The sequence below is a fragment of the Podarcis melisellensis genome, assembly GCF_964234715.1.
Source record: "Podarcis melisellensis genome assembly, chromosome: 12".
NCBI lineage: Eukaryota > Metazoa > Chordata > Lepidosauria > Squamata > Lacertidae > Podarcis > Podarcis melisellensis.
The window spans coordinates 34,264,306-34,281,402 of record NC_138544.1 but is presented as its reverse complement, the minus strand read 5'-3'; the positions used below and the strand labels follow the sequence as shown (position 1 = coordinate 34,281,402).

The 17,097-nt window shown below is 37.5% G+C and overlaps 1 protein-coding gene across 13 annotated transcripts in view; it reads left to right on the top strand.

Moving 5' to 3' along the window:
- Positions 1–17,097, top strand: part of AKAP9 (A-kinase anchoring protein 9) — a 111,796-nt gene that overhangs the window by 68,623 nt on the left and 26,076 nt on the right. For 9 of the 13 annotated variants that reach the window (XM_081931342.1, XM_081931341.1, XM_081931338.1 and 6 more), the window contains 8 exons: positions 3,679–3,841; positions 8,305–8,517; positions 10,227–10,265; positions 12,127–12,359; positions 13,484–13,603; positions 15,459–15,635; positions 15,742–15,846; positions 16,829–16,981. In XM_081931342.1, the coding sequence (XP_081787468.1) occupies positions 3,679–3,841; positions 8,305–8,517; positions 10,227–10,265; positions 12,127–12,359; positions 13,484–13,603; positions 15,459–15,635; positions 15,742–15,846; positions 16,829–16,981 (1,203 nt within the window). The remainder of the gene's footprint in view (positions 1–3,678; positions 3,842–8,304; positions 8,518–10,226; positions 10,266–12,126; positions 12,360–13,483; positions 13,604–15,458; positions 15,636–15,741; positions 15,847–16,828; positions 16,982–17,097) is intronic. The other 4 variants (XM_081931336.1, XM_081931335.1, XM_081931337.1 and 1 more) reach the window with 3 other exon arrangements.

Below are 17,097 nucleotides of genomic sequence, written 5' to 3'. Positions count from 1 at the left end.
TTTTGTTTTTTCAATTGATAACTGCTGCAATTTTTTTTTTCTGTAATGGATTGATTCATTGCCTGTTGCTTGTCGTTACATGGCCTAATAATGAAGATACCTTGTTCCCTCGATGAATGCCTGCCTCACATTACTAATTCTTTTTGTTTAAAATACCTTTTCGAGTTTGGTTCTGAGGGGAAAAGTCGTAGTTCAGTGAAGTCTGCAAATGTTGACACTTTCTTTTCTTCTCAAGTTGATATTTACTTGGGCTTCTCCTTACTTGCGGGTTACTTATCCGGATGTGAACTGATAGTTCCTGGCTCTCTGCAGCAGTCAGACAACTGGTGAATTTCTCTGCAATTTTTTGTCAGTATATTGAAACCTTTCGTAGCTAAGGCAAATAGCCCTACCTGATGAACGAGGGCAGCAACGTTATTCTCGAATGGATTCCTACCGTACATATTGGGCATCAAATCTATTCAGTGGCTTGAAGTCAGAAAAAAGCGAGGAAGAAGATACATATGAAGTTGAATCTCGTGTGCCTTTACCATATCCTTTTCCTTTCACCGAAGAGTTGGATGAAAATAACTCTGTAGTTGTCAATACTTCAATTTTTCATTTTAGGCGCAGGAAAAATCAGCATAGAGTAAGAGTTGTTTCAAAAATTTCTTTGCCTACACCTCCTTATTCAGTAAGTATGAAAGAACCTGAAGGAATTTTAATCTTGCTGTACACGTGTGTGTGTGTTACATGCTGGCAGAAATGGTAACGGGAAAGTTAAACTATATACTGTACTTGATAATATTTTTGTATCTAAAGCAGTTTTTTATTTTGTAAACAAAGTTAATGGAACTTTTTTCTTAAATTATTGACACTACAGTAGAATTGAATTCAGCATACAGTGCCAGTATTGACATTATAAAGCAGGTGCAAATGTATCATATTTGTAGGTATCTGTTATTTTAGTGCTTACCACTTAAATCTAAGATATGATAGCAGTGTATCTGAGCCACGTAGTATATCTAGCTATTATTTAACAATCACATTTATTCTCTTTGTTTATTTGATTTTATTTGATTCCCCCCCTCCATGCCTTTTAGTAAAATATATTTGCAAAGTAGCAAAAAGCATACTTTATTAATATAAGGACCGTTTCCAATGAATGTATGGTTCTGTTTGCACCCAAAGCTGAATGCAACATTGTTATAATAGATAATAGGAGGCACATGACAAAATAATAGGAGGCACATGACAAAATGAGGATCAAATGCCCACATTGGGCAGTGTGTTGCATGTGCTGCTTTAGTAGTGAATAGTTTAATTTGGCCATGCTTCAGTGTAGAGTAGAGAAACAGAAAGTGCTGGAAATACTAATGTCACTTTCTAATAAGATATATCAAATGCATACTTAAACTAAAATGCAGTAGTATATTCTGTAAAATGCACCTGTGAATTTTCAATAAGTATAGTTATCTGCCATGTAATCAAAGCATAGAGAAATCTTTAGTACAATTTAAATAACCTTTAGGAATATTATTTTGTGTTTTGGCACAATGTGCTGACTGAGGCTTTGTGCATACTATGCATTTGAAGCACATTTCAAACACATGTCTCCCTCCCCCCCCTCAACAACAGTTTCCAGGATTTTTTGGGGGGGGACTCCTGTGCTTTAAATGTACGATATGTGTGCAGACCTAGGTGACTTGAGACCTGTACTGTGAGGTGTACTTCTGTCTCTCTATATATATTGGTATAGTTTTGCTGCCTTTAGACTTAGTGATGGGGCTGGGATACCTAGATAACATTTCTCCCCTTCCCTGGGATGGTGGTGGAGGAAACTAGAAGTTCTCCATGAGTGCATCTGTCATCATCCAGACAGCAGATTTGGATTTTGAGAGGCCTTCCACACAGCCAAGCCACGTTGCTGGATGAGAAAAAAATTTAACCCCAAGTATATACTGCCAAGTAGGGACGCGGGTGGCGCTGTGGGTAAAACCTCAGTGCCTAGGACTTGCTAATTGGAAGATCGGCGGTTCAAATCCCCGCGGCGGGGTGAGCTTCCGTCGTTCGGTCCCAGCTCCTGCCCACCTAGCAGTTCGAAAGCACCCTTAAGTGTAAGTAGATAAATAGGTACCGCTTTATAGCGGGAAGATAATCGGCGTTTCCGTGTGCTGCGCTGGTGCAGGCTTGCCAGAGCAGCTTCGTCACGCTGGCCACGTGACCCGGAAGTGTCTTCGGGCAGCGCTGGCTCCCGGCCTCTTGGGCGAGATGAGCGCGCAACCCTAGAGTCGGACACGACTGGCCCGTACGGGCAGGGGTACCTTTACCCTTACCTTTTATATACTCCTGCAGGAAGCTTTAGCATTAGAACTCTGTTTGCATGGGTTGCTTGACATTTTGCTTGCTGGCCCATGTCTTCATTGTTAACCGGTGACAACCACCTTAGCTTTGTTAACGCTAAAACAGTTGATAAAAATAGAAGAGCTTTTTTTTCTGATAGAGCCATGCTCTATGAGGAATATAGTATTACAAGACACATAATATGTGAACACATTCACCATACTTATAAAAACATGGGTGTGGGTTCTTTCCTTCCCTGCAGTTAAACAAATATGTGTTTTGTCATTTTGTAATTTGAGTACCACGTGAAATGTCAGCAGCCTTACCTGCCCTTAACAGCTAGACTCTGAACTTTTTCACTTGTTAAACTGAGCTAATAATATATTTTTTTTAACAAATTCTAAGTAAAGTCATGCTATATGCTTAATTACCTTAAGCACATGACTTGAAAAATATTGTTTCCCCCAAGTCTCTACTGTGATTCTGGTCTGATAATTACAGCAGGTGGTTCTTCATCATTTCTCATTTATTCAAAAGAGACAGGCAGGATTTTTGACTCAGAGCTATTGGTTTTTGAGATGAATTGCTTTGGGGGGGGGCAAATGAACTTTTTCAATGTTTGTTTTTTAAAATTATGTCAGTTAAGTAGGTGACATTTCCACAAATTAAACAATAGATGGAAAATATACAATGGGAAACAACATCTCCTTTCAAGTACTAATTTATATGTGCTTAAGAGCTTTAGAGCCTAATGAACCTTGCCTATAGGGTTGTTTCTGCTTCATTGTGGTTCTCCGACCTTTGATCTGAGGGAGTTGCACAGTAAATATTACCCTGTAGTATGTCATGTTGTATTAATTGAGCATGGTGGAAAACACCAAAGTTTCTTATGAAGTTGAATTATTATTTGCAACATGAAATCCATTGCTCCACATTCTTTTTCAACCATCCTAATTAGGAACTGTTGTATAAAATTTGTAGCAAGAGATAATATGTGTAGTATGTGCTGAGGGTTCCATTATGTTTGGGAAAGTTTGTAATGAACATTAAAATGAGCCTCTCATAAGTTGACGTAAGCTAGGAAGTGTCAAGTTCCGGCACTTGGACACGGATATGGTCATGTGACACTGATTTATTATACTGCGGTGTGCAGGTATTTACTTATCTTACTGACCATATTGTGTAAGGCCAATAAACCTCTAATTTAGAAGTCTGTAGAAATGAATGAAAGGGCCCAATCCTTTCCAGATTATTTATCGTTCCACAACAATTTCAGGTTTCCAGCATAAGACCTGGGTAAACATTTATTTGTTTAAGCCATCACATTTTAACCTTTTTCATTCTCTTATCACACAGCTTGAACATGCTAAAGTTACACAGACAGAATTGATGCGAGAGTCCTTTAAACAGGAACAAGAAGCCACTGAATTGCTCAGATGCCAGGAGGAATTGCAAGAGCGGCTCGATGGAGAGGTTAAAGCTAGAGAGCAGTTGGCTTTGGAGCTTAGCAAAGCAGAGAGTAAGTAATGATTCATTTGCTGTACAAGGCTTTAAATGTTTAAGGCATAGCAAATCGTTTCTCTTTGTTATGTCAGTGTTTGCAGTATTTGCATTATTCGCCCAAAAAAACGCCAGAATCATAGAGCAACTCATTTAGTGATCTCTTGAATCCATGTCAAATTTTCAGGTAGTTATGGATAAATTATCCTTCTTTTTCAGCAGTAGAGAAAAGGAAGGTGCAAGCAAATAGAAAACAAAATTAATTCATACCTCTCTGAGAGAAAGGAAAGCAGCCACAATGTGAAACAGACAGACAGAGAGCAGAAATGAAGAATAAAAAAAAAAAAAATGAGTATCTTGCGCAAAGGTTAGGGGAAAATAAGGGGGAGAGGAATTTCAGAATCTTCTGCAATGTATAATCTAACCTCTTTCTTTTCAACCTGTGCTTCAAGTTAAACTACATTAAAGGTTATATCCTAAGACCATCATTATCATTCATTTGTTCTGTAATGGACAGCAGCAGTGTCTTAAGCATTTATTGATGAGAAAATTGCAAAATGAGGGTTTTCATGGTTGGTTCAGCTCTGGCGTATTTTATAGACGATGCTATCATCATTGTGAATATTCTCAATTTGCATGCCACAAGTAAGAGTAATGAGCTCTTTACTCATAATATCACATTTTGTGTATGATTCAGAATCTGTTAAACCTGTATAACAGGATGTCTGTTGCCATAGAAACCTATCACCATTGTACTCATTCTTTCAATAGACATTAGTGCAGGGTAAGACACAGATTATTTGTGAAAAGTTCTGTTTACTGAGCAAGGCATAAAGGCAAGATTCAAAAACTAGGGCTCAACTTAAACAACTTTTTTGTTAACTAATTATAAAAAAATTAAATACAAGGAAAGTCATGTTATAGCTGGTGGATGGCCTCTGTTTTACAGCACTTCAACTTTTCAGCCAGCTCTCCTTTGAAATGCATATGATCCTAGATTTTGAATGAGCCTTTGAATTAATCAACAGGTGTTTGAGTCATGGGTCAATGATTTAGTTGATAAATCAAGGAGCCAGAATTTGGCAGCACTGAACCATTCACAGAAATCATCATATGTAATAGACTGTACATTGGCATTTAATAAATAAATTCTGACTGATACAAAAATAGATTACTTACATTGTACTAAAAGCCAAAGAAATTATTTTAATTTTTGGATAATTGTGCTTTGCTTCTTTAAAAAAATGATGTTTAGAATTGTTCTTTAAAAGTATTATTGTGTTGCTTACTGGCTGCTTTCAGCAGCACAAAAAAACAAACAAACTGTGTGTTAAAGCTGCAGTCCTAAACATATTTACTAGAAAATAAGATTAATTGAATTTAGTAGGACTTGCTTCTGAGTAAATGTTGATAGGATTCTGCTAGAAATAACTTTATTTCAGACTATTTATTAACAACAAAACAAACAACAGTATTCATCAAGCTTGCAAAATTTGTGAAAAGAAATCTGTGGAACTGCATTTTTCCTTAAGATAAACACTACTTTCTAATGAGGGTTTGTGATTTACTAATGTGCCCTTGGGCAGTTCTCATGAAATTGAGTGCCATATTTTTTTTAAAAAGATCTGATTCATGACTGCTTCTTGGGAGCAGTATTTACAATCTCTGACATTACAGCAGCCAACTCCTTTAAATTCTGGTTTTGTCACCTTGATTTAAAAAAAAAAGGCAGATTTAAGTTACTGCAAACTTTCTCGTTTGGTAGAATTCCAATGATGAATGTGCACTCATACAAAAAATTGTCCAAATTATGGCCTTCTGTCCTGTCATAAAGATTTAAAACCCTCTTTACATGTTAAGTAGTGTCTACAGCTCTAAAGTATGTGCACATGTACACAATCCTGCTTCACATAGTAATAATAATAATACCTTTATTGTCATTGTACAACCTGTGTACAATAAAATTAATTGAGCTCCCCCCCTCAAATACTCAATTTCTTATCGAACAACACACCACCTCGCAAGTCAATTTCACTATGTTATTTTCTGTTCAACAGCCAAACAGCCCACGGATAGAAGCTATTTTTTAGCCAGTTGGTATGGCTGTTTATACATCTATATCTCCTGCCCGAGGGTAGAAGATTAAAGTGGTGATGGCTGGGGTGTGAGTCATCCCTGATAATTATTCTTGTTCTCCTAAGGCAACAATCCCTTGCGATGTCATCTAGCGGACTCAAGGGACAGCCCATGATATCATGTGTTGTATTCACCACCCTCTGTAGAGACTTTCTGTCTGCGGATGTCAGGCCAGCATACTACACTGTGATACAATATGAAAGGACACTTTCTATTGTGGACCAGTAAAAGGAGTTGATCAGTTGTTGTTTAACATTATTCTTTCGCAAGACCCTGAGGAAATGGAGTCTCTGTTGGGCCTTTCTGACCAACTAAGTCTCTGTTGGGCCTTTCTGACCAGCTGAGTTATGTTGAATAGTATCGAATGGTTTTGTTAATAAAAAACACCCATTTCACCACACGTCCTATGACATGTCCAGTTTGCTTTTCATATGGTAATATCATCCTAGGACAAGTAACCAGATGCATAAGCTATACATTGGTATATCAGTTTGGCTGACATGGGCTGGTAGATCCTGGTGCCACTGTTACCTAAAGAGCAAGTTTATAAGCTTTCAGAAAGTAAAGAAAAAGATTGGGATTCAAAGGTGGGCCCAACTTATTTCATGTACCTAGCATCAACACTCTCACCCCACCATTACCTTCAAAAAGCATATCTGTTGTAAAATGAGAGAGAGAGAGAGAGAGAGAGAGAGAGAGAGAGAGAGAGAGAGAGAGAGAGAGAGAAAAGCAAAGGTTGATTTGAGTTGGGGATCAGATTTTTAAAAGGAAAATATCTACCAGACTAGCATGGCTCCTTGGACATAACTAAAATATTCCTTTGAATCCTAACCAAGTACAGGAATTCAAATTCTCTCATGTTTACAAGAAATCTAACTCAGGACAGTAGAAAATTCAGTGGAACTAAAGTGTGGGAAAGGGCAAATAAAGCTGCAAAGTACTTGGAATGTTTAGCTCTTGTGTTGGTGAAGAGGCAATAAAGTTCTTTAGGTTTGTGTTCCCTCAAAATACCAAGGCTTGCCAAACATGCTTTTTTATGCATAACAAGCTAAATTGTATTTCATCTGAGTTGGGTTTTGGTGTGGTACATTATCTACATGTCCATAAATCTTCACGTTATCATTTTAAGGGACTGCTGGTGTTGTAGTCTCATAATTCAGGTTTGTTCAACTATGAAACAACCAACTTAACATGTGAAGACTTGTTGAAGTACCTTTTTATTGATGCATCTAATCTGGGAGCTCATAAATCAACAAATCTTATGCTGGGGGAAATTCAGTGGTTCAAGAAAACCCTAATTTGCAGTAGTGATGCATTAAACTGTAGTGGGTGACTAATTTCTGGTTAATTATATTTTCCTAAGAATAATAATAGATTCAGTATGAGCATATTGTTAATTATTGTCCCTTTTGAGAACATTGCATTTATCATAACTACACGGGCCTGAGTCACACGTTATACTAAAGAAACCTTGCCCTCACATGGGAGTTTGGAGCGGAACAGTGACCGCTGTTCAGTGAAATGCTAAGCCAGGAATTGTGATTTGTTGCTCCCGCCAGGGGGGATGTGAAGTGGGAGCCATCTGTGCATTCTTGTGTGAATGCAGCCATTGTTTTTTGCAATAGGCATTGTAAGGTGTTTGAGACAAAGCCCATTTTGTTGTGTACAATATGCAAAACCTTTGAAATAATTAATTAAAGGCATTTACTAGTTTTTAATTCTGTTAAAACAGCTGGGAAATTAAACGTGTATTTTTTGAAAAAATTATGAACAGTTAACAAGTGGGTTAGTAGAATTCATACCAATTTAAGACCTACCTATTTTTATGTCTATGAAGTTTTAATACATAATTTCAGGAAGAAATTATTAGTAAAAATTCGCCCCCAAACACTTTACAGATAAATGAACACCTTGAAGCAACTTTTATTAGTATGTAATTATGCCCACTAACATAGTAGGGTTCTTTGGAATTTATTGAATTTAAGATCTTTAGGCCTGTTCAGATGGTGTGTTGAATCCCATCATCACCTATTAATGTGTGAACATGACAGTCAGATACACACATGCACACATTTCACTCAGACATGCATGTAGACATATAGTCATGTTGCCACCCCATGAAGAAGCTGTCTCATAAAATTAATTAAATATATGGCACTTTGGGAATGTGAAACTGAAATTGAAGGCAAAAAATATTCTAGGTTCAATTACATAGGATAAAGCTCTTCCACAGCTGTTGACGTTCTGGTCAGAGTTGTCAACATGTTTTATAAAACTTTTCTTTTCTTTGAAATATATGCTTGGAAATCACTGTGGTTAATTTCAGTATTTTTCTTGTTTCTAAAGATCTTATTGATGGCTATGCAGATGAAAAATCACTTCTGGAAGAGCAAATCCAGGAAAAAACAGATGCAATAGACCATCTTGAGCAAGAGCTACTCTGTACAGGTAACAAATTACAGGAACTAGAGGCTGAGAGACAGCAGCTTCAAGAAGAAAAGGAGTTACTCTTCAGACAAAAGGATGCTATGAAAGCTGATGCAGGACCAGTAGAACAACGTATGTATTCCCCTCAGTCTTCCAAAGATCTTATCTGGTTTTACCACTTACTATTTAGCAGATTTTTCACTTCACTTTTGTAAAACTGGTTGGGAGCGTATGTTTTCCTATCAGGTCAGCTGACTTCTGTTGCAACAGTACCTTACCTTCTTCACAAAAGGTTTTGAGAAACATGAAAAATCCACCAGTTTGCCTTAAGCAGAGAACAAGGGCACCATGCTAAGATGCCTGTAGAAATATTTTTTTAAAAAAATAGTATTGGTGGGACTAAATCCATCTTGAAACACATACACACATATCAATAGATGCCACCTTCCCACTGAGAGAACAATCCAAACTCTTACTATCGCAAGTGGATGTTTCAGTTAAGAGATCATATCAGCTTTCAGTCTCTTTAACAACCCAACTCCTCTCCCCAAAGGATTCATGTACCTTTTCTTAGTAACATTTCCAAAAGGATGAAGGCATTTACAATCAGATAGGGAAGCTGAATTGAATCTTCCCCAAGTGAAAACACATGGGTTTATGGTTAGGCCCACTAACATACATAAGGAATATTGGGATGCAATCATGGAATCATATAATTGTATAGTTGCAAAAAACCCCAAGAGTAATCTATCCCAACCCAATCAAAATGTTGTTTCAGCTAAAATATATTAGTTATGTTTTCAGCTGCCTCTTCCTTCAAGATGCTCAGAACAACATTTTACCTTTTAAATTCTGTGAAATAGGGTAGCCTAAATTATTGTATTTACCCAAGGCCACCTAGTGAACTGAGATGGGCTTTCCTTTACCTAAACCCAACTTTGTAACTATAACACCACAATGTTTATGAGCCTTAATGCTTTTGTCCAAAAAATAGAATATTTAAATGTAACTGGAGAAATACGTATAGATATTGAAGAGTGTTCCAATTCACTAGATGATTGCTAGAAACTGATGAGTAGGAAGATTGTGTATAAGTTGATTTTTTATATAAAAATACTCATACTGTCTTTTTTCCCCACAAAGAAACTGCTCAGGAAGCAAAACCCCTAATTTTTTAAATTTTGTATTCTGTTGTGCCTTCCTTTTTGCTGGATAGCTTCTAAAAAGAAGACACAAAGCTTGTTTAATGTGCTTAAGTGTTTGTTCAACTAATATTTGCCTTCATAAACAAATTCATATTTTAATCCTCTTTTCCCCCAGTAAGAGGCATCTTATTGAAACAGTGTTTATTGTAAAGAGTACATTGACATGCTAAAGGTGTTAACTTAAGAATATCGTCTCTATTCTATAAGGAGCATGTGAAGTTTTAGATTTTTTTAAAAAATGCCGAAGAAGCAACAATGATCAAAAGAGGTAGTTGTGAGTTAATTACGTTTGAATAAAAGTATCATGTAAAATTATTAAGATTAGGACTCTTGCAATAATCTAGTAATCAGTACATTTAATAGCAGGTATATTACCTGAGCTTTTCAGTGGAACATCTATAGTGTGTTCATGAAACTTTGTGGAAAAATAAATGGATATTCCACATTAAAATAGTAGAAAAACACTTAACTATCGTACTTAACAGATTAATGACACATTTCTTACATCATCAGGCATTTTCACTGAACTCAGCATTCTGTCTTCAACTTCATTTTTCTGATACAGTATTACACCTTAAGAAAGCTATAGATGGCATGTGAATTACTTTGCTTCTTGTTTTTTTTCTGTTCTCCTAGGCCTAGTAGATGCTGCAGTCGATGCAGCTTCCCAAGCAGGTGTGTTTGTATATTGCATGGCCAATCTTTCATTGGGTGGCAGATTTAACAGCTACTGACACTTGCTAATCATGGTCTCTCTTTGGGCTTTCAGCTTACTGACATTAACTTTTACTGGGCTGCAGCTTTGATACTGTGTTTCATACTCACAACTTTCTTTTTAACAGTTGCTCACAATTTCTAAGTGCAATACATTAGTAAAGTGAAGCAGATTCATTTAATAACCATCATCTTAGTCAATTAGTTTGCGAGCACAGGTAGTAGTAATACTTTGCTTTTAAAACTGCAAATACATTGGTTGATAATACTTTTGCCAAATATGACTTCTGTATTGACATACGATGTTTAAGCAAGCAAGCATGATGTAAGATGATGGTCCCCAAATATTCTGTATTGTGTAATGCAAAATGGCCACTATCTGGTGACTTTTCCCCCCTTTTTCTTTCATTTATATGATAAAAGATCCTTATCCATAAATCCATTACTCTGCAGTATTCCTCATTTAAAAAATCGACAAGCATTTTGTGATTGCAGTATCTGTATCTATTATACTGGTGAATCACATTATAAAGCGTTTATCCTGATATTGTTTTTGGCTATACAAAATGTTAGGAAATGTGTGCATGATGAGCCCAATTTAGTGGGAGTTGACTAAGCACGTCCCCTCTGTGTATTGGAAGCCTTAGCTCTGCTGGGAAGAGATCACAATGCGCCTCCTGTTCACGTTAATGTAGCCCAAATCCCAGAAGGAGTGTTGCCGACAATATCAATAATATTTATTACGGCCATAGGCCCATACAGGTAAAAACAACACATAAATAACAGCTTGTGCACATGGGGGAAAAAACAGTCGCTAAAACACCACAGTAACAATAAAATACTATAAAATGGAATGGCATACTACGCCTTAGTTAGCTTGTAGTGCTCCTTGGCGTCGCTTTTGGGTGAGGACAGCGACCAGGAACCTAGCCACATTCAGGGTCGTATGGGTATCCTTATCCTGCAAAATTTGAGCAAGGTGGAATTTTGGTGGGGTACCCTCTAGTTTCTGTATGATTGATCCCAACAAATTTGCCCGTGGCACATTGAACAGGGGGCAAGTGAACATGATGTGCTGGAGCGACTCCGACGTCTCCTTATCACATTCGTGTTGCCGACACAGAAAGCATCAGTGTCACCAGATAGTCCAATAAGGCCTCCAACATCCAGTGTGACTGGAGTGGCATTGGAAGGCAATCTGTTCCAGTAGGCCACTGTGGGCTAGCATTTCCCCACATCGTGAAAAGCATTTTTTAAAAAATGAAGGGCAGGGGACAGGGGAAGTAAGGTGTTTAAACACAACACCAAAGACAGAAAATCTCCGTTGCAGGTAAGAAATTTCCTTCGCTGTCCTTTCTATAACTCACCAGGTGAAGGTCTATAGTGTTTTCACATTTAAACGTTGTATGTGCCATTTCATGGACCATTTTTTTTGTTAACTTGGATCAGTCCTACTGGATGAGAAGACAGTTGGGTTTTAATGCCATCATACATTTCCCCCAGTACTGAATGAAATATATGCAGTTATGATTTGTTACGGTGACCCATGTACATGATTAATCCTTAAAATTGGTGTGTCCTAAAGTAAACTGAGAGTGTTTCAGCTTTCATTCTGGGGTTTTGTATGACTTTTTTGTGATATCTTCCTTCCATACCTCCCTCTTTTTATTGAGAGATACCACATAATTCTGGTAAAACCCAAACCTATTTCCATCCTTTATTATACTATAGCATGAATACATTGTTTTGGGAGTGAATTTGTTCTGATAGGCTGAGTTAACTCTTCCTATCCGAAACAACAACTGATGCCTTTATAAAACAGAGTTGCTGGCGGAAACAGAAAAGCTCATGAAGGAAAAAATAGAGGTGCAGCGGCAAGCAGAAAAAGAATATGACTACCTTCAAAAGCAGGTGAAGGCACTGGAAACTGATATAGAGGAGCAGGTCAGCCGATATTTGGAACTGGAGCATGAAAAAAATGCAGAACTGATGGATCTAAGGCAACAAAACCAAGCTCTGGAGAAACAGCTTGAGAAAACAAAAAAATTTCTAGATGTAAGTAAGAGATGGGTTGAAATCCTGCTAGCCATATATGACAGAATTTTTAAAAAGTGGGAGAGAGACAAAAAGGCCATACTCTAATTTAGTTAATACTGCACATTAAAAAAGCTTTCTGTGCGTTTTTACATTTTGATGCAGATTACTTTTTTTTTTAATGCACATTAAAAATGTAGGTGTTCTTAAAAGGAATGAAGAACAATGTTGATCACAATTTCAGAATTTAAAATTTGTTAAATGCAGACTTGATAATAATAAAAAAAATTATTTCGGACCTTGAAAAATACTTTAGGAAAGCATATAGCCACACCCTGACATCTTATGAAACAATGTGTGAGATAAGATGGTTATATTTTAGAGATGTATTTTTCCAGACATGATGAGTAATATAGAATCATTAGTCATAGTACAGTGGAACCTTGGGTTGCGGACGTAATCTGTGATGGAGGCACGCCCGCAACCTGCAGCGTTCGCATCCTGAAGCGTTCTGGTACTTCCGGGTTTCCCACGGTCCATAACCCAAAAACATGTAACCTGAAGCGTCCATAACATGAGGTATGACTGTATTCTAGAGATGGCCCCAAGCATTTGTGTATTTATTAAGGTGGCACATTTGAGTTGATATCTAAAGAGTAGCCTAAAGTACAAGCAAGCACATTAAGCTCTGTGCCAGAAAAAGAATTGCCAGTCAAGCATCTACAATATTTAGGTTCTGCCTTGGCTGTCTGCAATGGCACTATACTGTATATAAAAATGTATTACTATCAGCCCTGCCACAAATGTATATAGACAATAAGGCATGTGCCAAATATCTACCTGCTTATCTGACTACAGTACTTTGATAAAACATCAGTGGTTATGTTCCAACTAGAAAGTTGATTTTCTGTGGGCTTCTGCTATTTACTGGTAACAGATGTTTTAATATAAGTGTGTGTGTGTGTGTGTGTGTGTGTGTGCGTGTGTGTGTGTTATTGATAAAAGTAGAAGCACTGTGGTATCATTACATTCATTTTGGAAATCTTGTTTAGTTTTAAGTAAAATTGAAAACAAGATACCATGAGTTAATTTTGAAGTTCATTTGAACATGTTTGCCATAAGAAATATAATGGTTACATTTTCAGGAACAGGCGATTGATAGGGAGCATGAGAGAGATGTTTTCCAGCAAGAGATTGTGAAACTGGAGCAGCAGCTTAAGATTCCCCAGAGGTTTCAGCCAGTCAATGAACACCAAAACAGAGAGGTAAGATACAGGTTTGTTGGTTTGTTTTACCATAAATACATAAACTGAAATGTTGAAAATGTACAAAAATATAGTCCTCTGTTTGGACAACTGTCCAAGGTTTCATAATCCTTTGTTTATGACCATGGACAAGTGTCATGACTGCATCTTCCTCTGTCACCCATCCTACTTCCCAATTGCATGCCAGCTTTGGCACAAAGATCTGGTCTCGCAGTAAGCCAGAGTACTTTGTTATAGTCAAACTGGGGAATTCTGTCTTAATGTCAGTTAACAAACCAGAAAAATAAGATTTGAATTAAGCTAAAGGCTGCAATCCTTCACATATTTACTTTGAACAAATAAGGTCTGTTGCATGCAATTGGGCTACACATTATTATAACCACTTATTTGTAGAATTAATAGCCAAAACCATAGTTTTTTTTCAGGTGTGGTTTTTAGTTCATTTATTTCCTTATGGTAGTCCCAATGCAGTCAGTCAACACACTTGACAAAATCAAAGTGAGTTCCAAAGGCCGTATGCAAAGTAGGTTGGAGCAGAGGCTCTGTGGGATTCACTGGGAAGATTGAATAGATGATTTGTATTTACTGAACAGGGATAATGAAAGGGAAAACTTAGAATTTTGTAAATTTCCCTTTTATCATTAATACAGAAAGATATGCATCTTTTGTGGTTGTTTATCTTTCTTTTTGAATTAGGGCAGTGTTTTTTCCATGTGGCAGGCGTAGCTGACATAGTTTTAATTTGTGACACATTCCAGGGGTGAAGCATGTTCACCTGTTTCAATAAAAACAAAATATTTTGAAGCATGTTTAAAGACTTTTATTGAAGCATAAGCTTTTGTGAACTAGAGCCCACTTTGTCAGCTAACACCACAGAGAGACTGATAAAGTGGGGGAAGTGCAAACCGTGGACCCAAAGGTCTATGGGTACAACTGCAGCACAAACATCCTGGTACTTACCAGATGTTTTGCACTATAGCTGCAACTAGCCTCAGCAATGGGACTAATCTACAGAGTTATAGCAGTATCTTGGCAAAGGTGGTTCTACGATGTTTCTATGCAAATCTCAAATTTGTGGAAAATAATCACAGCAACCATATCATATCAGGAAGTAATCGTGGTTTTGCACTCTAGTGTTCTTTCCTCCCTGCAACTCTGTCTGCCTGCCAGCCTGCCTGTGTCTGTCTATATGTTTGTCCATACATCAGTCTCTAATCTGGAAGAAGTTGCAGGTAACCCTTCATTCATCAGATGAAATACTCCACCTGTGAAAGTTGAAATAAATCTTTTAAGAGTTCAACAACTCACTCTTGGGTTTTGTTTAATTTGTGTTTGTGAAACAACATCCTTTTTAATTTGGCAGGCTTGAGCTTCTGCGTAATTTCTGTCTGTTGTACATACAGTTTGAACTGGTAGCTGTCCACCCACTGGGGAGTGTTTTGTTAATTGGTTTTCACTTGCTATCTTTCTTTGGCCAATTACTACTTCTTTCTCAATGAGGTCTTTCTGACTGCCTCATAACTGAACATTCCATTTCAGTATGCGTGGCGGCCAACATCCTCTCTTTCCTCTCAATGTGCTTTCTCTTGAGTCTTCCATCTTACTTGCCTTTATTCTCTTGGCTTCTGGTTAGTAAGTAGCTCCTTGTACCTAAATACTTCAGAGACTGAAAGCTTTCTTCTTACTTCCTGCCTCTTTTTCTCCTACGCAATTTAACTTGGTTAACGTTATAGTAAATTTGTGTTTGAACTTATGACCTACATTAGCATACATCTTCTAGAGCCTTCATCAAAAGAGTTCTTCATCCTTAATATTTCAAGAGGTTTGAAATATCGTTCCTGCCTATTGTCACCAGGTTGAGCAGTTAACAAATCACCTCAAAGAAAAAACAGACAAATGCAGTGAGCTTTTGCTCTCTAAGGAGCAACTTCAGAGAGATGTGCAAGAACGGAACGAAGAAATTGAGAAATTAGAGTGCAGAATCAGAGAACTGGAACAAGCTTTAATGATCAGTGCAGACAGTTTGCAAAAGGTATTTTTTTGTGGACAATGTTTTTATATATTTATTATCAACAAGAACATTCAGTTATTTAATTGTGAATTAAAGAGATGTGATAGCTAATATCCTTACTTTAAAGGTGGAGGAAAGGAAGCAGTTTGCCTCTACAACAATAAGGGGAGAATTGCCCCTTGAAGCACAGTTACAGGCTGAGCAAGAAGCTGTAGACAGGAAAGAAAAAGAGGTAGAGTATCCCTTTCAATTATTCAGATAAGTTAATACTTCATATAATCCATTTCAGTCCAACTTCACAGGATGCAGAGTGTGCAGAGGGTCAGAATAGTCACATGGCTCCATTGTATGAGCCTGGCTTTCTTCTGCGGGCCAGACATGTGGCCTAGATGAAACTGTCCCCCCTGAGTGGAGGTAAGAGGAGCAAAGAGAGCCACATACCACATTCATGGCAAATGTATATGCGACCACATAGCTTGGGAGCCCCAAGGCAAAGGCAGGGCCATGGTATGTTATGGCTGCTGCTGCTTAGATATAAGCCAGCTCAAATGTTGCTTAGCTCATTGTGGAGGGGAATGATGTCTGGAAGAGGCCAGCACATGCCCTTTTCCAAACCCTGTTACACAACTTGTGGTCTCCCCATACCCAGCCACCTGGTCAGTTTGGATACTTTTAGCCTAGGAGATCACAGTTGCCTCTTAAAAAACCTGAGTCATCTACAGGTTATACAGCTTCACCACCAGACTTGATGGGTGTTTAGTATTACTATTGTGCCACTCTGCAGTGTTTTCTAGCCACAAAGTGCAATGCACCATGCTGATATAATTGTGGATGCCCATTTAAAATCTCAGGGTGCTGAATCACTGTGCCCTCAGCCACAGATAATAGCCCCACCAGCTCTTGTAGGTCCTTTGTCACCTTCCTGAAGGAACAACATCTCTGGAATAATCTTCAGGATGTGTGTAGCCATTGTATATCTAGTGCTATATTGAGAATGGGGGAATAGAAGAAATGAGCTAGCATCCATCCAGAATTCTCCACGTTCATTGTAAAATTGAGTATTTTTTTAAAAGACTTTAGAATTAGAAATTAAATACAAACATTTGTTTCTGAAAATAAGTATGGTCGTAAGATTGCAGAACAGTTTTTTTATTTTTATGGTTTTTGCTTGTTTAAAAGACGTTATCCCTTTGACACTTACCTTGGGTATATAGATCATAAATCTTGAAGAACAATTAGAGCAGTTTCGCGAGGAACTAGAAAACAAAAACGAAGAAGTACAACAGTTGCACATGCAATTAGAAATCCAGCACAAAGAGTCCACTACAAGACAACAAGAACTTGAGCAAGAGAATAAATTTTTCAAGGTAATTATCTGGAAAGGAAATCCGGTATTTCCCACCCATCTTCTTCTCTTGAATGAACACATCTGCAAATCATGAGTTTTTAAAACTTTTAATGCATAACATCCTGGTTTCTTCTT